This window comes from Dacryopinax primogenitus, assembly GCF_000292625.1.
Source record: "Dacryopinax primogenitus strain DJM-731 SS1 chromosome Unknown DACRYscaffold_3, whole genome shotgun sequence".
Lineage (NCBI taxonomy): Eukaryota > Fungi > Basidiomycota > Dacrymycetes > Dacrymycetales > Dacrymycetaceae > Dacryopinax > Dacryopinax primogenitus.
The window spans coordinates 1,079,880-1,101,519 of NW_024467200.1; the positions used below are offsets into that span (position 1 = coordinate 1,079,880).

The following is a 21,640-nucleotide window of genomic DNA, read 5'->3' on the forward strand; positions in this document are numbered from 1 at the left end:
CAGGGGACTTGTGATGCTTGTATTGCATTTTGTGCCTCCAGTTCTCTTTGCTGCCTTTGTTCTTCCTCAATTACATCATTCTGCCCTTGCTCATTTTGCCCTCCAAGTCCCAGATCATTTCCTTCTTGATGTGGTAGCTGGAGCTCTTCCAGCTGCAGTTCCACAAAGTCTAGACAACCAAAAGGCATTCCAAAATCATTATCCCTGCAGGCTTGCTGTGAGGCAGACCAATTTCAATGCTGCTGAGAAGCCCTTTCAGCAAGATGTTGCTGATGAGATAATGTTTGCATAGGAGGAATGAGTGATGATATAGGGACTGCATTGACAGTAGCAAGATTTGTGGCAGCAGGTCCAAATGGCCTTTGAAGTAATGGGTCCAGTCTCTGGTGCTCCAAGTTAGCACTCTGACGGCTAAATACTGGCTGTGGAATGGGGGTGCAATCATAGGGCAAGCAGGCATGGCATTCACTTGGTGATGTCAAGTTTTCTTCATGTCTTGCACAGTCTTCACTTCTCTGTGAAGAGCAGGGTGTTGTAGGCTCCGACCTACACCAATTAAGTTCCCTTTAAGCATACCCTGCAATCCCCTTCAAATCCTGATTCACTTACATGATAATATGCTTTGTGTAACAGTTCACATTTTTGTTTGTTTTGTGTGTCTTGTGTTCTATAGTCAAATACCAATTAATTTCCAAGGGTCAACCAACATTCAACAATCACACACTTTATTTTTCCACAGTGGCAGCAGTAACAATGTGAATAATTAATTATTTGTGTTGTATGGGTCTGGATACTATCAATTATTGTTTTGCTTCCTTCTTCCCCACATAGTAGGAAACAGACCCTGACACCCCTATCCAATCACCTTATGAGCGTGATGTTTTTGGGAATCTATTCACGCGCCTCCGGAAGTGTGTCACAATTTTTGTTTCAATTTTTTGTACATTTTTTGTACACTTTTGTGTAGTCAGAAAATTATTAAATTTTATAATCTTGCTATTAGAAAGTGTACAAATGTGAGCTAGGGTCCGAAATCCGCGTCGCATTTGAGGGTCTCACCCGGGCTCTTACAATCCAGTGTACACTTTTGTACACTTTATACACTTTTTTGTAGTCCAGGTAATTTTTATTAATAGTTGTATTACTACTCTAATACAAAATGTACTAATTTCTGTCAGGGTCCGACATCCGCGTCTAGCACCCCCCAAATGCCACGTGCGCTTGTCTACACCGCCACGGGGGGTCGCTATTAATTATTAGATGACACTATACTGCCCAACCTGCGGTACAAGGGACGGCCTCGAGGCTTATGCGTGCCACCTCAACCCATTCCCCATTCGCGTCTTCGCCGTTGCCATGTAGGTTACAATGGATCGTCATGTACAAGGGACATCCTATCCTTCACTGTCAATATTCAGAGGAATATCTCACACAATACCGACCCCGCGGGTTTCCCCCATTACCTGCTTCTGGCTTACGTATAACTCCTGCCGGATTGGCGACCGGTCCTCCCATGCGCCCATCAAGTGCTTCTGATCCACTAACTGAAGCACTGCGCTGGCACCCCGCCCGATACTCCACAGCCCTGGCCATCCCACACGGTCCACAAGTCAAGAACGGACATAACGGGACTGGTACACATTTCGCAGCAGCCTTAAATTTTGGAAACGGCTTGGTCAGGGCACAGCCCGCCGACCGGGAGATTGACGAGTTCTCCCTGGGCTGGAGGACGATCCACGAGGGCCATCGATGGTGCATGAGGACCAGGGGCATGATCGCGGATCGCGGATCGCGGATCTGCGAAACGCCTCACACTGAGTGGTCGGGGGAGGGTGGTAAATCTCACACCGATATGGTAGGAGCCGCGGCCCTGCTCTTCCGGGTTCCGCAGCCTGCTCTGATTTGGGGGCTGTCCGACTGGGACGGCCGGGCGGAGTTCAGTTGGTTCGGGCTGGAAGTGGGTAAAGAGTCTGCCTCGGCAGTTGTTGGCCGCCGGAGGGTGGAGGAGCGCTGACGACGAGAATGAGGAGGTGAGAATTAAAGACACTGATGGAGGAAAGAGACTGTTGGTCAGGAGGGGCTGAAGGAAGAGGCAGATCTGGGTCAGAAGCGCTGTGCACTCTGGGAAGTTGAAAGTGGAGAAGGGCAAATGTAGAGGACGTCAGAATCGGGAAGTGTCGGACGGTGAGAAGGAGCTGGCTTAGAATGTTGGAAGAAGAATGGGGAATCGTAGACCGTTGGGTTGCATGCGATGCGGAGCGCCTGAGGGATTGTAAGGGGAACGCACACACAAGCTGTCTACTCCGGATCATGCAAACAAACAATATTTTGTACAACAGGGAGTTGTAAAGAACATATTCCCAATATACGGAACAAAGGTCCGAAAAATGGCGCGGTCTCGTTCTTATTCGCGCCCTGAATCGGTATCACATCTCTGAGGAGATCAGCTTGCTGACTCGGTTTAGCAAGAACTGGCAAAGGGTCTGACAATGAGAGTTTCTTTTGGGCGCTTGGGGGATGATGATTGGGTACCGGAAGTCCCCGAGGCTGGATCCGACTGTCTGTTTGGAACCGTTGGAACCGTCGAGACCGCTGTGGGACCTGCGGAGCGAGAACGGGCCCGAGATGAGGATCGGCGAGTGGGCAGAAGAAGGGGAGGGGGCACGAGCGCGTAGAGTTCAGTAAGGTGGGCATGGACATAGGCTCTGGCCCGCGGACGTCTGCTGGGTCACGATCCTCGCTTGGAAAGGAGCGCTCCTTTCCAAGCGAGGATCATAACAAGCTAGCTTGTTATGGTTCAGCTTGGACGCCACACTGACTCGGAATGGTCAATCTACATCGCGGCATGTGCAATTTTGTGACAGTAAGTGGAGAGTACTGTGCTAGTGCTGGAATGCTAATGCCTCTTGGGACAAACCTAACGTGCGTGCGGGAGTACTCTATCCAGGATCCAAGGTTCAGTTGGGTGGGCGACGTGCCTCCCCCGTGAAGCGTGACAGTTGTGATGGACGTGCCGCCTGCCTGTCATTAATGTTATCCTGCGTGGCTTGCTCGAGGCCTCGAGTACGAGTGCTCTCAACTCTCGACGTGGACGTTGGCAATATGCAACTCCGACGTTCACCCGGTTCGCACCGGCCGTATCACCTCGGATTCCTCAATTCCGTACAGGTGGGTGACTTGGAAAAACACGTTCAGCGACCGATGGTGAAGAAAGAAGGGCCGGCCCGTCCCGGACGTTGAGATCGGATAAAGTATTAGTGGGGCGGAGATGTGCTTCGGAGGAGGGAAGATGTGATATCTGTGACGTGTATACCTTGAGAAGTTGTGTAAAGTGAAAGGAGAATCCAGACCTCTGCGGGGGCAGTTTTTGCGCACTCTTCCTTTTCCGCGCGGTTCCGCCAGCGAATTCCGTACTCGGCGGGTCATGCTGTGCTTAGGTGAGCGTGGTATGGAACAGACCCTTGAGGGTAGACATGAGAAAGAGGGGCACGAAGTTGAGTCAATACATTCGATAAGCCAGACCCTGTCGCACGAGGAGTGGGCAGAATGGCCGCCCCCCCAGATGGTGAATAGAAGTTAGGTAAGCTTGAATCAGATGCACACGACTGGGAGTGTATGGGTGGCCACACGGTTAATGCAGTGCCTGTGAGAAGGGGGAAGAAGGGGGAGGGAATAATCCCAATTGGTTTGTTGCTGTGATACGTGAATTGCTGTGATGGAAACTTATGTGAACATCCAGGAATTGTGATAAGTTATTGATTTGATTGCATTCCAAGATGTACCAAATTTCTCACTTTTGGTCCGCCCTCATCGCCACATTGAAGGGCCCAGAGAGTGTAATTCAATCCCATTTCACCACACATTCCAGTCCCTTTCTCCCCTTCTCCCCCTGTCCCCTCCCATCTTCCCCTTCCCCTCCCCTCTCTCTCCTCCGTCCACCATCTCATTCCCTCCTCGACATCTCCGGTGTTCCCCTCGACCTCCTCTCCGACGTCGAATGTCAACAGTACGTTCTCCCCTCCAAAGTAACGCGCATATAGCTGCTGACCCTCAACCCAGCTACTGACCAACACCCTCACGTAAACGATCCTCACCCTGACAGGTACCGAGACGCGCCTGTCTCGCTCGGCAGTGATTGTTTTCCCTTCACTGCTGCACAGGCGATATCCTCCACTCTCTGTATCACACACCGTTTCCCTTGCGCACCCACCGGCACTCTCTTGCCCGTCGTCTACTGGCCGTAGCTCTCTTGCTGCGCATCGCCGGTAACGCGCATCGCGACAGGAGGTTTCTCTGCTGCTCATTAGGTCTGTACACCCAGTCCGTGCCTTCTAAACCCCTCCCGCGTTTCTAACCCTTACGCCCTTTCAGGCCACCCTCTCCTCTAAAACACGATGGCCTTTGCAGACGTGCCTATCAACTCGCAGAACTACCGTCGCGCGATCGTCAAAGACTGCCCGGAACACTACACCGCCGTGCTATGTGACCCTGTCAAGCTCAGCGGCGCGTGGCATTACGGAGTGTACGTCTCGCGCGACCCGGTGTATGCACACGCGTCCAGCTCTTCCGCCGCATCGCAGTACTCTACCCGCTCAGGGTCGCGCAGCACATGCTTTTACATTCGCAGGAAGTGGGAGGATTGTCTTGATTTGCAGAAGATCCTCGAGACGGAGCTGGTGATGCTGGAGAAGGCGCGGAGGAAAGGATCGGCCAAGGAACCTGCACAACTCTACCCCTCTGATCGCGCAGCCTCCTTCGAGTCCTTGCCATGTGGGGATATGCTTTTGGGTGGCGCGGAGAGCATGCCCAAGTTGAGCAGGAAGAGCAGTTTGTTCAAGGCCTCCCAGGCGATGATAGGAAAACGGCAGACGGAATTTGGCGCGCTCGTAGCTTGGTTGTTTGGTGTGGACAGCGCGCTCACGGAGGACCTGAGGTTCGCCAAGCCCGTCAGGGAGTGGTTCTCGTACTGGAGGAGCGATAAGGAAACCGAGAGCAAAGTGCGTCCGCCTAATACCCTGCAACAACAACAGCCTCCCCTTTCCGCACCGGCGTTCCTCACCGGCCGTGGAAGGCAAGAGTCTGTTTCCAGCATGACGACCAGCACCACCATGTCCGACGGGAGCAGTTACGCGCCAGTGAGCCCGGAGATGCGTCTCTTGCGTTCTTCCCGCTCCAGCATGACCATGTCCTACCACAAGGCGAGGCCTCTGTCGGTGATGACGGATATCTCGGTCCTCTCTGACGACTACTATGACGAGCTTGCCCTCACTATGGACTCGTTCCCTGTCCCCCCGCCGCTGGAGGACGACGTGGTGCGCTTGCTCAACCCCATGCTGAGAAAACGCGCTGCATCGAGCGACCAGCTCTCTCGCTTGGGGCTGATGACCCCTGTCCCCGAATACGAGCCGTCGATCACACCTGGAGGTCTCTCGCCCATCCCCCCATCCCCCCTCGAACCATCCCCGATCATCCTCCCAGAAGATGTAGAAGAACACCCTCTGCCTCCGCTCCCTGCCCCATCCCCGATTTTAGCATCCCCGAGTTCTCAGGTCTTCCCGATCACGGTAGACCAGCCCCGAGCTTTCCTCCCGATCAAGCCCAGCAAGCCCCGGCACTGGCGCTCGATGCTCAACCTTCGCGACTCACGCTCCTCCCTTTCCATGTTCCCGTCTCCTCCCTCGCCCCGTCTTGCCACCCCACCGACGGATAACAACGTCCGCCCACCGATTATGCGCGATCAAAGGCATCTTTCGATGCACGCGCGCTCGAACTCCAAGCACAGGAACGGCATGTTCATCTCTGCTCCTAACACGCCCCATCTGGGAAGCGCAGCCGAAAGCGGGTTCCAATTCGGTCAACACGCAAGTCCGGCCCTGACAGCCCATTCTGCTGGCTCTGGACCATCATTTGGCCAAGGCAGTCCCATGGAAAGCACCCCCGATCTGGAGCAGACCGGACTTGCGCTCCTTGGTACGCAGTCTAGTCGCTCTAGCCTCTCCTCGGGCGACGTCGGTAGTATGCCGTACTCCGCTCCCGTGGGAAGCAGTAGCAACGTCCTCCTCCCCGAAAGCATGTATTCTTCTGTCACGACGCTGAGCACGGATATCTCCGAGCCGCTGGAGTATGACCGACTAGTGAGCACTCCCCTGCCTCAGCATAGCGCGCGCAATAGCGACTCTACCGGGGCGGGGGTGGACGACACCATCGTCAATCGTATCATGCTCCGCGCGCAGCAGAATGGCATCTCATTGCGTCCTTCCTCGGGAGATCAAGAACTTATCGACGCCTATTTGTACGAATCGATCGAGGCGTCCCTCACTAGTCCTACCCGGTCGCTCGCTTCCTCAGCCTCAGACAATTATGACGACAAGTACGGCGCGAGCTGGATATCGATGGATACCGACGCGGAAGAGGATATGCATCCTATCCTGTTGGACAAGTCTCTCCCGCCCTCACCGATGACAGACACTAGGACTTCGTGGAGCTCTCGCTCGCCGAGAAAACAGAGCGTGACAGGGAGCATTTCCTCCCCTGAGCAGTTCCCAAAGCCTTTCCAGCATCGGCCGCCAGGGCAATTCCATCTCCCCTGGTCGACCCCAACCTCGCCTCCAAAAACACCACCTGGAGATGACGCCGCCTCGGGCTTCCCCATGTTCGTGGTCAAGGCATGTCATGTTGACACGGGCGCGATCGTCTCCTTCAAAGCGGCGCGTTCTGTGAACCTTCCCGAGCTCCGTATGCGTCTAGAACAAAAATTCCTCGACACCGAAGGCCTACGCCTGCAAGATCCTACAATCATCACTACAACTAACAACAACAACCAACAAAAATGGCGTTTGGCCTACTCGAAGAAAGGCCTTACCCAGCAAGCAAGCCGCCGCAACCTCGCCGCTTTCGCAATGTCTTCTCCGACCTCGCCCATGTCCCCCACGTCCATGACGTCTGTCTCGTCTCGTGCGCGGTCAGACTCGGGTACTTCCCTCGGCTCGGTGGAACTCGATAGCCTTATATTCATCCACTCGGACGAAGATCTCAGCGCCGCGCTCGCAGTTGCGGGCAGCGGCAAACTCACGCTGCACATCGTAGCGTGAACGTGTTCATCTACTTCGACTTGTTGTCTGTCATCTCAAAAAAAACCTGTGAATCACCTGTTTGCTGGTCATCTTACATACTGTATTTTTGGCTGTTTGCATCTACTCTGACTGTGTCTCACTCTCATTTCGTTTCCCTCTTGTCTCGTATACTTGGAAACACGTGTAGCCCTGCACATACACTCTTTCACCTTGGGATCTGCCTGTCGGCTTGTCTGTCTTTTCGTGATCTGCTCTGTTCTCTCTGTCACATACCGTACATATCGTACCCCTCCAGTACCTACCTCTGTATCTTAGAAGTTCCAAAACTCAAATTGTCGACATTCTTGTCTTACTTGCCGGAATTGGAGAATAAATGTCATTCCTGCATCCATATTATTGTCCCTTAATCGCCTCTACTTCGGAAGCCATCCAGCGGTTGCTCAATAAGTGCAGTGGGAAGATCTTCCTTCACATTGCAAAGGGTTCGTTGTAATGGGGTGGATCATCATTCAGTTCCGGTTGCTATCCACACATAGGAAGCATCCCTCCTCCGGGGTCCTGGTTATAGCAAGGCCCAGTCCCTTTGGAAGTGTGAAAGAATAGAGAGCGACCCTCCAGCTTAGCCTGCCCCTTACAATTCTCCGTTTCCAGATTGTGGCCTCGGACCGAGTTCAGCGCGGTACAGGCACCGTCCGCCCCGTCATACCTGTCAACCGGGGCCTGTCTCAGGGACCTCAAATAAGGTATGATATGGACACCTGTGTTTATCCGAGAAATACATGTGTGGCCGTGTTCCCCAGGAACGCGTTCATGAGAGACTGTGAGGATACAGAGTTTCTTTCAACGGATTAGTCACGGACAGCTGATAACGGTGTGGCTTCCACTCATGTTGGACAGCCCGATCAACTGTTGATCTCTCGGCCTCCGAAAGTAGATTCCGCACATAGGACCGTGCGCTCGGGCCTTGCCGTGCTTGGAATGGATAGTGGGAATCCTGATAGGGTGAATGGGCCAATGTGGTGTATTCAGAACGTGCGCTCGGACCATGCTGCGCCGCGACAGGTCGACGTCCGGTTTCGACGGGGAACGATCTTCACCCTTGCAGAATATCAGGGTGGTAGGATTGAGCGCTCTGCCCTGAAGTTAGCTGAAATTTTGACGGCCTTTGGGGGAAACCAGCATCAGCCGATAGGACGAGCCACCATGCGAAAGATTGTTAAGAGTACAGGCACCGAGATGTCGTGAAGCAGGTTTTGAGCCGCCGGCAGGTCATCTGGATACCAAACTTTGCCGAGAAGGTTTGCTTTCTCTGGAGTCATCACTTTCAGGGGTCTTTTCACAGTCCCACGTGAAGATCATTGCTTGTCGATCAAGGAGAGTCCGGCTATCAGTCCGGACTTGACGAGTAATACGATATAGGAAAAGTAAACCGAAGGAACATATCCGGCCAGATGAGGCAGATGGCGGAAAACTCGGCACAACTGCTTCCGAACTAGAGCTTCTCCAGATGATCGTATTGTCAGTTCTCGGTGAGAAGATACAGAAGCCGGTGATAATTTAGCTAGCGGATGTCAAGGTTGGTCGTCGAACTGTCGACCTTGACAGTTCGAAATGTTCAGTTCGAAATGTCACCATCCGACTTGTTCGTAGATTTCCGAGAAGAGGTCCCGAATTCCCATGGTTCTGGAGTAAGTTCAACCGACGGGCGTCAGGCCGGATCACAAATGGGGAAAATCTCCCGACAATCAGAGGGGTTGTCAAGCTGCCTGCTCGCCTGGCCTTTGTAAGCTCCCCACAGGACTCTTTCTGGAAGTAGAAGACATGTTTGGATGATACGCGAAGCAAGAAAATCGGTGCTAGTGCTGCGCCGGATAGATGAATGCCAGCAGTCCTGTCAAGCAGATGAACCCGGATGAAATGAAGGACCGTGCGATCTTCTCAGCTACCCCAGTTGCCGTGGCCAAATTTCTAATCGGGAGTCCTGGTCATCCACAGCTGACGAACAGAGCTGTGTACAGTAGGAAGGCGGCTGAGAATGTTCCACGCAACAATTGCTTGACATGAAATATTCCGGCAAGATGCGCGCCCTGGATTCTGATGCACACCATCAGAGATTGCGCAGGCCGGATAAACAGGAAAGCACAGGGACAGGAACAGCTTCATAACAGCTTCTAGCGTTGACGGACCATATTAGCGGTCTGATCCGCTGCATAGATCTTTAGGGTTGAATTCGATGAATTCGATAAACAATCGCTGGCGAGTTGGTGGGGGAATAACAACGCGGGGTTAGGCGGCACTCACGGGTTGATGACGCATGGTCACGTGGCTGTGCTGGTATTTACGAGAAACAATCGCTCGTGACCATTCAAGGTCCATCCGCCCGCATCACACAGCCGTTCGCCTTCACCACCTCTTCTGGTGACCTCATCGCCTCGGAGCTCAGGGCACACTTACAACAATCCCTAGCACTATTCAATACTTCTCTACGCTTACATCCACCATGTCCTATCGTACACAAACACGTATCCGATCCGACACGGACATGCCGTCGAACGGTTCAAGGACTCTCATCATCGACCAGTCACAGCCTCGGGAGGACAGCGCCGAAGAGTCCGGAGAATCATCTCGCCCTCGAGAGTACGACGGTGTGCTGCATCTACGTGGTGGACCTGATGCCAGGCCTCACGTCGTCTGGAGTGAAGATGTGATCGACAACGAAGGGATGGGCCGAAAGAAGTCAAAGAGTGCGTATTGTTACAATTGTATTCTGACAATGTTCCGCCCATTGTCAGCTCATTACGGCCAACCTGTGCTGACCGAGTGTTCTTTTCGAATAGTATGCTGCATATATCATAAGCCCAAACCATTCGACGAGTCGTCTTCTGAAGAATCAGACTCGTCAGACTCCGATAGCTCGGGTGCCGACCTCGATCGCGCGAAACCATCACGTCGCGCCCGTAAGCATCGTCATCACAACCACGATCCGCATCGGTCAGACTCGGGGGATTCGAGTGGCAGCGGTGAGCGCGCAAGAGAATCAGGGGGTACGACGGTGGAGGAGCTACATGATGAGCCTGAACCTAATGCGTACGAGCGCAAACCGAAGCCGTCCAAGAAGGATAAAGCGCCAGGTAAGTGCAATCAGAAGCTGAATTGAACAGATTCTCAAAGTTCGCCAGCAAAGAACTAACGGACTGGATGCCTCACAAAGGGTTCTGATACCGCGTATTACCTTATTCCTCCTTAGTATTGTCTTCACCAAATGTACAATGCTGTATGATCAACAATTGTTGGAAGTTGAAACCTGTCGGGCCGCGCGGATCGATAATATCTGATCACTCATGTGCATTCTCATGCGCTGTCATCTGATCCTACAGCATGGGTATCCAACAATAGCATACAATGCTTCATCCTCGCAGCACAGTGTAGTGTGATTGAACCCATGAGATTAAACATGGAAATACGTCGCATGGCATAGCCCGAGCATAGCGTTTTACATGGCAACCCATCGCACACTCCAGCAAGCATGCACATCACAGCTCCTCGTGCGCGCACCCAAGCTAAGCCATCTACTCAGTCGTGGGACGACCACGGCCAACCCCCATGAACCGCGGGCGGAACTCCCCCGGTGCACCACCCTCCTTCTTCTCGCCATCATCCCTGCGACGATAGCCATCACGATCGCCACGGTCACCACGTGCGCGGTAGGCACCATCGCCGCCTTCACGGCCACCACGCGTCCCAGCGGGTCTCGGCGGACGAGCAGCCTTCTTGTGGGTTGCGGGTACAATCTCAACGGGAAGGTGAAGGCTGCAGGCGCATCAGTATACTACACAGAAGGGGATTGATATCAGACGCACAACTCGCGCAGGTACTCGACGCCCTCGTTGGTCAAGCTGTAATAGTACCATTGCCAGGAGAACTGAGTCCTGACGTAGCCCTTCGACGTCAGGCTCTGCATGGACTTGATGACCTCCAGGTTGGGCACATCAATCTCGTGGTGCTTGGGAGCGTTGCAGTCCTTCTCAGCGACCATAACACCCTCTGTTCCCAATATCAGCCTCATGCATCATTATGCCGCATTGAATCACGCACCCTTGAAGAGGCTCTCGAAGATGACCTTGCGGTTTTGCTTGGAAATTATCATGCTGGGTGAGATGTAAACGACGGGCGCGAGTCGATAGCCGGCGTAGAGACTGTCGAAGTTATCGCTGGTACTCGCACTGTCGTAGTCGATGCCTGTCGTCCTCACCAGTCCGCTCAATGACATTTGGTTCCGCATTAACTGTACAACTGTGGATTGTTCAGGGCAAGCACTTACCCACACGGAAGTAAAATACGTCCTTGTGGGTTTGTGCTTCCAGCCCAAGCTCAGGGTCCGCGGTAACACGCCGAAGTCACGCCGCGTCTTTTCTACGCCGAAATCTAACACGGCCTTCTACAAAATGGAGGCTGCCCAGCAACGAACAACTCTATTCGCGCCTATACCATCGGGTTAACCTCTCTGAATGGCAATCGCAATGCCTGATCAAGCCCGGACCCCGTCGCGGTACCGCGTTGCTCGGTGCGGGCCGTTCATTCTACTGTCGGCCCCGACATTCCGGCCGTGTGCCGTGTCGTTGAAGTCTCTTCGGGCTTACGGTCCGCTTCCTGCAGATCGTTTTTCGATGCTGATCGATGATTCTACGTGTTGCTGGAACGTCGCTGCTTCTGTATTGAAATCTTTCAACAGCGGTGGGAAGCATGTTTCTATCTGGCTTGCATCGACGTACGATGCGTAGATGAGGCTTAATGCGCTGGCAAGGGCCCTCTGATAGCCTTGTGCTCAACAAGCCGAGGGGAAGCGCATGATAAGACGGTCGGATTTTCCGCGCCATCTTCCCGCAATTTGCTTCGCGCTTCCTTTGCCAGAGATTTGGTGACTGCCACCAAGGCGCGGGTTCGGGCTGGTTTAAGGGACACTAGCGTGCGCCTGGTGGCTAGCGCCCTCTAATGTGGTGGTCTATCATTTCACATGGTTGTCCTTTGTCCACGTCTCATTGTCAGGCTCGGGACGACGCGAATCATTGGAGTTGCCCGTTAGCGCGGTTGTCTTCATTGTTGTAATGTCATGTTCCTTTGGACACATCGCGCCTCAGTGCGAAGACCAGTTGTTGGGAGTGTTGGGGGGGAATTATGTTCTCCCACCAGTTCCCACCGCTGTCGCTGTATTGTTGGTGCGCTCTGACATCTTCGTGGAGAGAAGACTTGCTGGAGGTGATGGAGATCATGTGCGTCGAAACACGCCCCGGTACCCGGATGGGATGCGTTCGGCAAGCTGTGGTAGATCGGTATATCACGATACCGATTGCCACCCCTCTCCCAGAAGTGGGGATATGCGCGGAGCCAGACACAAGAAACGTCGTCAGGAGAAGTACTTCTCCCAACGACATTTCTAGTGCACAATGAACTCCATAAACGCTTATTTGGGGTGAGTCGGTCACGATACATATCTGCATATGGCGGGGCAAGGTGGATAAGTGGATAAGCCCGATCTTTAGTGAAATCTGGGGGGGAAACACGGAGCCCGAAGGGGCGGGTAGTTGAGGAGCGGCAGCCCCCTGGATTTATGACAATTAAATCGGGGAGTTTGCGCACCGTTGCTCCAGCCGGGCGGCGCGGGGTGGCTGGCTTGTTGACTGCCCCAAGGGAGGAGAGAGAGCGGCAGCTGGTTGGCGATTGCCGTTCGTCGTATCTCGTGTTCCTGCGCGGGTCTCCTCGGGTCTTGGGATTGCTGGTAGAATTCCTGGTCTAACGGCTATCTAGATCGGGGGCAGCGGCGACCGAATCTGGGACCAGTGAGGGTGAGGGAAGGGATGTAATATGATGGTCAACGGTGCTGAAGAGGGACTTGGGGGCAACGGGTCGCGGAGGCGGAGTCGCGGCTCCACGTTTTGGTAACCATGTGTGCGCGTGGGATACTGGTCTCCCTGGACTCGTCTCGCCACTTACTGGATAAGGGATGAATTGAAGGGGTTCTGTTCGGCATACGGCACAGCGGAGCTGCCGTAAATGTAATGGTGTGTTTGTGTGAAGCGATATTGAACTTGTTGAGAAGTGGCTCTATGACATAGGAGAGATATGGGAACGGAAGAATTCAATTCAATTGAATAGGAAGACTGCTTGAATTGACGGAAGCTTAGAATCACGGTGATGGGTCCGGAGAAGGGCAGTAACGGTTTCGTTCCGGTCCTGAGAGGGGATAGATAGGGGGTGGGTTAACAGATGGAGGCTGCAGCTATGGAGAGTGAAGATGGAAAAGTGGTGGAAGGTTGAGGCCAACCTTACGCCTTGGGGGATATGACCATAGCAGGACAAATACATTTTAGATTGGGCAAAGGGTGGGGCTGATTCCGCGGGAACGGAGGAAGGAAGCAAAAAAAGGATGGTGTGGCACACGGGCCAGAACGTCAGAAGGGTTAAGTGCGGTGCAACGTATTCGAGAGGGTGATGAGGGGGGTCCATTAACACGCGCACACACGACGGCGCCCATACGCGCAAGGGCGCATACACGCGACTTTTAGGTATTCCCCCCTGGCACCCCGTTCCCTTGCTCGTCCCACCTAATCCCAAACTATTGGCTCATCCATTCACTCTTGGACGGGACTCCCGGTTGCAGCGCTCCTTCTCATGGGCCCCTTCCTCCCCCTCCCCCCCATTCCAATTCCCACCCAGCATATATCTACCCCCCGATCCTTCATAGATGTTCAACCACAATCCCCTCCCCGGTGTTAAACTCAACCAATACTATAATCTCCTCCCCCTCCCTTTCCTCATCTCGCAACCTTCACCCTTTCTAGCTTTCGACCTCCTTCTCACCCCTTCTCATCATCCCTCCACTGTCTACCATGCCTGCAGTCGCACCAATGGACATTCAAAATCACAGCAACGCGTACCGCTCCTCCTCTTCACTGAGTGAGGCGGACGACCATATGATGCTACACGAGTCGATCGCCAGCTGGAGAGAGACAATGGAGATAGAGTACGTGTGTTCGCATTGTCACCCGATCATAGGCTGATCGGGTCCGCCATTGTCCTCAGGATCCCCGCTTCACCACTCTCCCATAGCGTAATGTCACCCTCTTCATTCCAGTACCCATCAGCCATGCAATGGGAGGGTGCTTCCCCGCCTTCTCACGCTGTCTTCGACGCCTGGTCAACAGTGGATCAGACTTACGTGAGTATTCCCAGGCCTGTCCCATTGTTCGCCCATTCTGATGTGGCCCGTTCCTCTCAGTGCAAGGACTTCACATGCTGCGGCCTCGCACTGCCCGGTCTTCACGAGCTACTGCAACATTACGAGGAACGGCATGTTCAGCCGCAGCAGTTCTCAGACGATGAGAGTTTACTCACATCACCCGTGACACCGCAAACCGCTTCCCCTCGATCGTCTGTTGGTCCAGAAGGCCCCGCAACACCACCCCCCTCATCTTTCCCCTACTCACCATCAGAGATGAAGTTCAACTACCCACCCTACTCTGCCTACCAGGCTCCAACATTCTACAATCCCGAGTTCCCCGTATCAGAACCATACGGCCTGCCACACGTACCCAGCCTGGTGCCGGAGTACGATGTGATGCAAGGTTTCGACCCCCTAGACCACGACTCCCCCGCATACAGCGTCCCTCCTTCACTTGTCAACAAGCCACTACCAGCCGAGAAGCCCAGGGGTCTGGGGATCACCATCCCCAGTATTGACACGAAGACGCTCACGGCAGGTGGGATCGCGGGTCGCAAAATCAAGTACGGCAAGGACAGGAAGTCAAAAAAGGACGACGAGCTTCCCGAGGGCCAGAAGCGAGTAAAGCCCTTCAAGTGTAAAGTAAGTGTGCCCTTCTTTATATACGAAGTACAGATGCTAACGCATATACTTAGGTCCCTGGTTGTACCAAAGCGTATCTTAACTCCAATGGTCTTCGTTACCATATGCAAAAGGGGACCTGTGTCCTCAGCGGCCCTGCCCCGCCAGAAGATGTCTAATATCGATCTTAATCGCGACTGGCTGCGCGTTGATCGACCATCGTGAGTCGTCTCCGATCCTTCGCAACTGCAAGGGCTAATTGTTGTGTAGAAAAGTACTACGTGTTCCATATAGAACCCCCATTCCCCTCAATCTCTTCTCGTTAACTGGTAATACCAATTCCTCTCAGGGTTTGCATTGCTATAATCAGGCAAGGAGTCGTGGCGAGTCGAGTCTCTCCTTTTGGATGTGCTACTGTCTGTGTTGTGTATATATGTGCTCTCGTTTTGGTTTCCTTGTTTACCTGCGTTTCTTTTTCCTGTGACGTTTCCTTTGCCTTCGTTCTGTTACAATAATGTCTCCATGTAGTCCATATCCCACTATCACCTCTATCATCTCACGCAGAGCTCATCCGTACAGTAGGCAATCCAAATTGAAGTTAATGTTGACACGTTCTCGAGTGCTCTGTACATTGTTGCAGCTCAACATTCCACGGTTCGAGTGGCGTTTGGGGCGTCGAGATCATCACTCCGTAACCTTCGCACAAGCTTTCAGGTCCCGTCGCCGTCGTGTTCTCGCCCCCCTTGCGTGCCATGACGGACACCGAGTGTCTCCCCTGTCCACAAATCTGTCAGCCCGTGCGGGCATACCACACCGTACCATCGCTCTCTCATTCAGCCCTGCACAGGGGCGAGCGCACGAGCCAATTCATGCTCACGTACGTACAACCCGCGTGTGTACGTACAACCCCTATCCTTCCGTAGCAACGAAATTCGCGTCCAGACTGCAGCTTTCCCGCTCTAATATAATTGACTTCTCTTACGTACCAGATCGGGAAGTGCTTCCCATAAGCTGATGGGAAACGACATTTTGATCTTGGGATATTGTTGACAGGTTTGCGTCAAGGCGGTGCAGGCACCTATGGCCGAGAAACACCTGCCTAGAAGCAAGGGGGTTTCCGTTTCGCACCTGCCGAGACGGCCCGCTTTGATGAATAACGTTGCTTATTGACCATCTTAGAATATTTATTATTTGAAATATTTATGTAGCGGGCGGTTGGTGGATCGGTTGATCGGTCCCGTGCTACACGCGCTCCCCGAAACGGGCCATATTACACGACGAGCAGGTGATTACGGCATCTTTCCCCCTCCTGACGACTTTGGTCCATGGCAGCGGGTCGTATGACTGAATGAGGGAAGGGTGATGCGGGTCGTTCCGAGGAACGTTAACGTTTCCGAGACCCCTGCCCGGGGGGTTCTTCTCATCCTGCTACACCTCTGCCCGTGCTTGAGTGGGCCTTGGGGTGCGGTCGCTTGAGTAAGATATTCTTCCAAATACGTGGAGACCAATCTCTCCGCGTATTTGGAAGAATATCTTAGGGGGTTGTGAGGCCGATCGTGATGTGACTTGATTAATCAAGTCACATCACGATTGGCTAATTACAACATTGTAATTAGCTTGGTTGCATAGAGGAAGGATGTAACCTTCCATACATGTCTATAGGCTGTGGCAAGATCGAAGTGTGAAACTTTGCCCAAGGAACAGCAAAGGCCAAACGGGGCAATGGGATGTAAATGATGAAGTCATACACCTGCATAAGAAGCAGCAACAGTTAATGCCTTTGTGATTGGCTATTGTCTTGGTGCCTTTTTTGTGTGGAAAAACAAACAATGTCCACGAACACTTCCCATGGGAAATGTTCATTTGTGCCAAAGCCCCGGCTTCATTTCACCACGTCTCTTTGGGATATGTCATCGGTCAGCACAGCTTTCCACAGGCAAGAATTCAGACTGTAGTGCGATTGTGTTCAGCGCAGTTCTCTAATATTAATAAACTAGACCGACATTTACAGTACCGCACGAACTTCATTCCTAATCAGTTGAGCTGCACCTGGAGCGAGAAGTAGAGTGGCTGGAGGGAGAACTTGGGCTTGAGATTCGTTCGCTATCTAGTGTATGGATAGATGGCTGGGCAATGTGGATGTCAACTGTAACACGGGTAGAGGTTTGGAGATCGAACAGATTCCAGCAGGCAAATGTATTACGATTCCTTGGGAAGTCGTAAGACCTTGAGATACCAGCAAATCGACATTTCGGAGCCAAAAGCAAACTCGGGTGTAAGCGATTTGGTACTCCTCCACCATAGATTCGTGAGGTACAAAATGATGCGCTTTTGGAGTGCGCTATGCCAAGTTGAGAGTTCAATGTTTGAATTGCCGGATAAGGAAGTCCGTTCCTTGGCGTCACATCACCTGACTCACTGATGGAGGTTCCACGGAGTCAAAGCCCCCTCGCCTTCTATTAATGCTCCATTGGCCACCCCTCCCCGTTCTTCCCGTATGGGAGAGAAAGCTTCTGTCGAGGGCGGACAGCCGAATGATGTTATGCCCAATGGTATGTGCTTTCTCCTAATCTCCACGACGATAGATGGTCTTCGCTAGCTATCAATATCTCAACTTTCGTTTTCATAGACAATTGTGCTTCAGCTAGCAACATCCCTGCTGGATATCCTGTCGACTGGTCGATTCTCGACGGACCGATCAGACCCAAGATCGCTGGCCCTTCTGTTCCCCGCGACTTCCTGAATCCCACGTATCCACCCTCCCCAGGGCGCCAGAAGATCGGTGGCCCTACTGTTTATCACAACGTTCAGAATTGGAACGCCCCTGCAGACCCTCTGCAGACTCGTGCCTCAGCTAGCAGCGTGCCTGCTGGATATCCTGTCGACTGGTCAATTCTCGATAGACCGACCAGTCCCAAGATCGCGGGCCCTTCTGCTCCCCGCGAACTCCAGAAGCCCATCAATCCACCCGACCCAGGGCGCCAGGAGATCGGCGGACCCACTGTTCATCACAGCATTCAAAATTGGAACGCCCCTGCAGACCCTCTGCAGACCTCCGATATCCAATCGAGGTTGACATCGGTCAAGCAAGAGAACGAAAGTTCTAAAGACGCACCTCCAAGCATTGACTCGCGCACATCCAACAAACGTGAAAGACGTCTGAAGTTCTCGCCGGTAGACCTTCCCATCCTCAGGAAGGCCGCTGCGCAGGCCAAGGATTGGAATCTCTTAGCTTATCTCAATAACGAACCTCCTCCGGGTCCCCCTCCAGGCAGTGACTTGCACTCGTCCAGAATACGTGAAAGACGTCTGAAGTTCTCGCCGGTAGACCTTCCTATCCTCAGGAAGGCCGCTGCGCAGGCCAGGGATTGGAATCTTTTAGCTTATCTCAATAACGAACCTCCTCCGGATCCCCCTCTGACAGATGGTTACCCATACAGATCGGTCTTCATCGACATGGATACAGGAAGGCGTGCCCGTCTGGGCAGTCAGCGCAAAGGTTCGAACATTCTCGACCCCTCCGAAGACGACTTGGACGAAGATTTGGGCGAGGGCTCTAGCACGCGCAGTGCCCCCATTGGACACGCTTTCCTTAGTACCCTCGGGCAGGACACGCGTCCCCGGTCTCGATGTTGAGGAAGAAAATGATCGTGGGCGCTACGGATTTTTCCGGAATTGGTGCAGCTGTTTTTGGAAGGACACTTAGTATGTGATTGTCATGTGATGGCCCCGATTGTATTCATGTATGTAGTTGTAAGTCCACTAGCGTCCGTGTAAAGTGTAAAAGGTGTTGTTTCCCAGCCACCCCGTGATCAGGAGCATGGCAACAGACCGCAATTGCTAACCTGGCAACGTTGTGGCCGGGCTGTTCCGAACGCGGACGGTCCGGGAATCCGGGCTTGCCATAACCGAGAAGTATATTTTGTATTTTATTAGAGTCCGTTGAGCGGGCCTATTTGGATCCGGTATCCGGGGTCCCACCATCACACCTCCTCTCATCGGTCTGTCCGGGTCTTCGCTATTCATATGGGTCATTTGACAAGGCCATGACCCATCGTGAAAGCATACGACACCCTCTTTGCCACCATACAGGCGCCAGCACCAACTTCATTTCCATCTTCAAACGAAGCAACCATCTTCAACAAGTACGTATCAACATATTCCTTTCTCCGGAATTTCATCACCACTGTCACAACAACCACCGACCATTAGAACGTTGCATGAGCGTTCGCTCAATGAGCAGGTGGAGGCAGCTCGGGACCGAGAGCAACGTCAGGCAGCTTTTCAACAGCGGCAACATATGCAACAACACCTCCATCACCACCCACACCCGGTGATCCACACTCTCGAAGATCCCTCCCCCCAGCCCATGCAAGTAACCCTCCCGAGGACAAAGAGTAAACGACAGATGATGTACCCACACCCCCTCCCCACTAGGATGATTAAGCATCCCAGTGCCAAAGCGCGCGTTCTTGGCACTGGATATGTCAAGCCCACCCCTTCTCCAGGTGCACAACGCTCAGGAACGGAGAAGAAACAGACGAACGGGACCCAGAAGAGGGTAGATAGCGAGCCTGTGGTCTTGCGGGAGAAGAGCCAGCGCAGGGAACCAGTATTCCTCCTCGGATCGGATCCAGCGCCTCCAGTGCAAGAGGCGCCAAAGCCGCAGGTCCCTCTTGGAGTTGGTTCTCCACAAGTCACCAAACGGAGGGAACCTGACCCAACTCAGGCGGGATGCATCCCTTCGAGCTCTCCTAGGATTCTCAAGGCTCCGCCACCTACCCCAGCAAGTGTCATGAGTCATCGACCCCCTCCGGCTGTCTCCCCATCCCGATTGCGCGTGCCACCTCCGACGCCGGTGACGGTCATGGCACGCAATTTACCCCCTGTTCCTCCCCCGAGCCCTGCACCCACCCCACCACACGCGAAACACTCTACACATGCCCATGCTGTTACGCATAGATCGCCTCCGCGTTCTTCGTCTGTCGAAGAGGGGGATGACGATGATGACTCCGAGTGGTACGATTCTGATGCGGAAACGGACGTCGAGGACGAAGCGGAGGCGGCAAGGCAAGCTGAGATTCAACGCGCCGCGGAAGAGGCACAGAGACAGCGAGATATGTTTGCCAAGAAGCGCACCCCATCACGAGTCGAACTGGTTGAGCTAGGAAGGATAGGAGGCGGCTTATCTAGGCTGTTCCACCCAGATCCGGAAATATTGAGATCAGCGGATCTAAATCGCACCCAAAGCAGTGACGCTTGGGCGAAAGCCATCGCTGCAGATAATCTAAAGATGAGCAAGTCGGCCGTCGAGCTGCGGCCGAATCAGGAACTGGTGCCGGCTGTGGTGACTCATCCGAAGAAGACGGTTGCTCCACTCAAATTGAGCAAGAGCACCGCCGCCCTGCCAACGGTGCAGAATCAAAGCATTACTGCGGGAGAAAGTGTGACGGGCAGTACGCGTGGATGGATGCTCAAAGGCCGCCCCTCGGACGAAGAAGAGAGTGACAGCGAGTCGGAGGAGCCCGATCTCGGCATGTCAAAGAGCGTGGCTCAGCAGCGTTTGGAGGCGTTTGCGAGCCGGCGTAGCTCACGTACGGGGACTAATGGGTCCAGGCGGCTTACACCACCTACACCGTTGCGGCAGTCTGCGGAGCGGGCACACCCCATCACACCGGCGATCGTTGAGCGCCCGCCGTCATCTCGCACCTCGCCAGCTCGTACTTCCCCACCACGTGCGAATGGAATACATCAAGTCAGCTTTGCCCCTATCGAGACTACCGAACCGGAGACCCTTCCTACACAACCGATTGACTTCGTTCCTCCTCCCCATCCTTACAACCAACAGATTGCCCCTCAGAACACGCCTCGAACAGCCGCGAGGATCATGATGTCAGACGAACTGTCTGAGAGTGTGCGCAGACAGTTGCTGTGGATGCGTGCAAGCAGGGCTACGGGATTCCCGAATAATATCCCCCGCACACAGAGCCAGGACGACGTGGTTCGGAACCCTCCTCGGCCGAATCGAGCGGCACTCAAGGATGAAGTGCGCGGATCGGCCCCGCAACCTGGACAATGGGCACAGGCCGAGGTACCCCCGGATAACGCAAAGCGGCGGTCTGTGGCTGGCCTTCGGCCCCTTACCCCGCTTGAACGGACAGAACAACGCCAGGCGAACGCGCTCCAGCGGACACGGAGTCTGGCTGAAGGCTTGGCGCACCACGACTACCACATCGCTGGCTGGTGAAGGGGCCAGCAATGAGCATTCATGCATGGTGTTGTTGTATTCTACCCTGACTGACTCGTTCGTCTTTGTTTGCTTTTCCGATGTTTCATGTTTGGGATAAACCTGCCTGGACCTCGCGCACGGTACTGTACTTTTTCCAACTGTTCAAGCTGTTCACACGTTTCTCTTTTTCCCATTGGCACGCATCAACATTCTCCTACCCGAACCAATGTCTACCCAATCTATGCGACCTTTGGCCGTCGATCCATGCCCTCCCCCTTTTCCTCAACGCATATGCATCCCTCTCTCTCTCTCTCTCTCTCAACCACAACCACATCTATCACAATGCGTGCCTATTACTGAATAATCCCAAGCGCGCCCTAACCACCTCCACAATCCTAGTCCTTTCATCCCCTATGGTACCCGCTCCCAATCCCCCACTAGTAGGCCTAGTCTGCCTTTCTCGAACCTGCCTCGTCTCCCTACCCTGTTGTATTATTT

The 21,640-nt window shown here is 53.5% G+C and overlaps 8 protein-coding genes across 8 annotated transcripts; 7 read left to right on the plus strand and 1 right to left on the minus strand.

The window, feature by feature from the left end:
- The first annotated feature begins 1,437 nt into the window (after positions 1 to 1,437).
- On the plus strand, positions 1,438 to 2,041 carry DACRYDRAFT_20497 (uncharacterized protein). Its single transcript, XM_040771948.1, has one exon. It carries the CDS (start codon positions 1,853 to 1,855, stop codon positions 2,012 to 2,014), a length of 162 nt encoding a protein of 53 aa, XP_040631795.1. The 5' UTR covers positions 1,438 to 1,852; the 3' UTR covers positions 2,015 to 2,041.
- Positions 2,042 to 5,695: 3,654 nt separating this feature from the next.
- On the plus strand, positions 5,696 to 7,449 carry DACRYDRAFT_20498 (uncharacterized protein). Its single transcript, XM_040771949.1, has one exon. The coding sequence runs from the start codon at positions 5,730 to 5,732 to the stop codon at positions 7,089 to 7,091; it is 1,362 nt and encodes a 453-aa protein (XP_040631796.1). The 5' UTR covers positions 5,696 to 5,729; the 3' UTR covers positions 7,092 to 7,449.
- A 2,124-nt stretch (positions 7,450 to 9,573) lies between these two features.
- On the plus strand, positions 9,574 to 10,230 carry DACRYDRAFT_47027 (uncharacterized protein; the record flags this gene model as incomplete). Its single annotated transcript, XM_040774735.1, has 2 exons — positions 9,574 to 9,817; positions 9,911 to 10,230. 2 exons carry the CDS (start codon positions 9,574 to 9,576, stop codon positions 10,228 to 10,230), a joined length of 564 nt encoding a protein of 187 aa, XP_040631797.1.
- A 208-nt stretch (positions 10,231 to 10,438) lies between these two features.
- DACRYDRAFT_93315 (uncharacterized protein) lies at positions 10,439 to 11,302 on the minus strand. The gene is made up of 3 exons (XM_040777144.1): positions 11,169 to 11,302; positions 10,934 to 11,117; positions 10,439 to 10,883 (listed from the first exon to the last, which is right to left on the minus strand). Exons 1-3 carry the CDS (start codon positions 11,218 to 11,220, stop codon positions 10,643 to 10,645), a joined length of 477 nt encoding a protein of 158 aa, XP_040631798.1. The 5' UTR covers positions 11,221 to 11,302; the 3' UTR covers positions 10,439 to 10,642.
- Positions 11,303 to 11,565: 263 nt separating this feature from the next.
- Positions 11,566 to 12,052, plus strand: DACRYDRAFT_20499 (uncharacterized protein). Its single transcript, XM_040771950.1, has one exon. It carries the CDS (start codon positions 11,594 to 11,596, stop codon positions 11,852 to 11,854), a length of 261 nt encoding a protein of 86 aa, XP_040631799.1. The 5' UTR covers positions 11,566 to 11,593; the 3' UTR covers positions 11,855 to 12,052.
- Positions 12,053 to 13,935: 1,883 nt separating this feature from the next.
- DACRYDRAFT_98671 (uncharacterized protein) lies at positions 13,936 to 15,459 on the plus strand. Its single transcript, XM_040777541.1, has 5 exons — positions 13,936 to 14,094; positions 14,154 to 14,289; positions 14,350 to 14,934; positions 14,988 to 15,134; positions 15,184 to 15,459. Exons 1-4 carry the CDS (start codon positions 13,961 to 13,963, stop codon positions 15,090 to 15,092), a joined length of 960 nt encoding a protein of 319 aa, XP_040631800.1. The 5' UTR covers positions 13,936 to 13,960; the 3' UTR covers positions 15,093 to 15,134; positions 15,184 to 15,459.
- Positions 15,460 to 17,410: 1,951 nt separating this feature from the next.
- DACRYDRAFT_104800 (uncharacterized protein) lies at positions 17,411 to 18,549 on the plus strand (the record flags this gene model as incomplete). The annotated part of the gene is made up of 2 exons (XM_040767979.1): positions 17,411 to 17,465; positions 17,558 to 18,549. 2 exons carry the CDS (start codon positions 17,411 to 17,413, stop codon positions 18,547 to 18,549), a joined length of 1,047 nt encoding a protein of 348 aa, XP_040631801.1.
- A 552-nt stretch (positions 18,550 to 19,101) lies between these two features.
- DACRYDRAFT_20501 (uncharacterized protein) lies at positions 19,102 to 21,403 on the plus strand. Its single transcript, XM_040771951.1, has one exon. It carries the CDS (start codon positions 19,352 to 19,354, stop codon positions 21,158 to 21,160), a length of 1,809 nt encoding a protein of 602 aa, XP_040631802.1. The 5' UTR covers positions 19,102 to 19,351; the 3' UTR covers positions 21,161 to 21,403.
- The last annotated feature ends 237 nt before the right edge of the window (positions 21,404 to 21,640 follow it).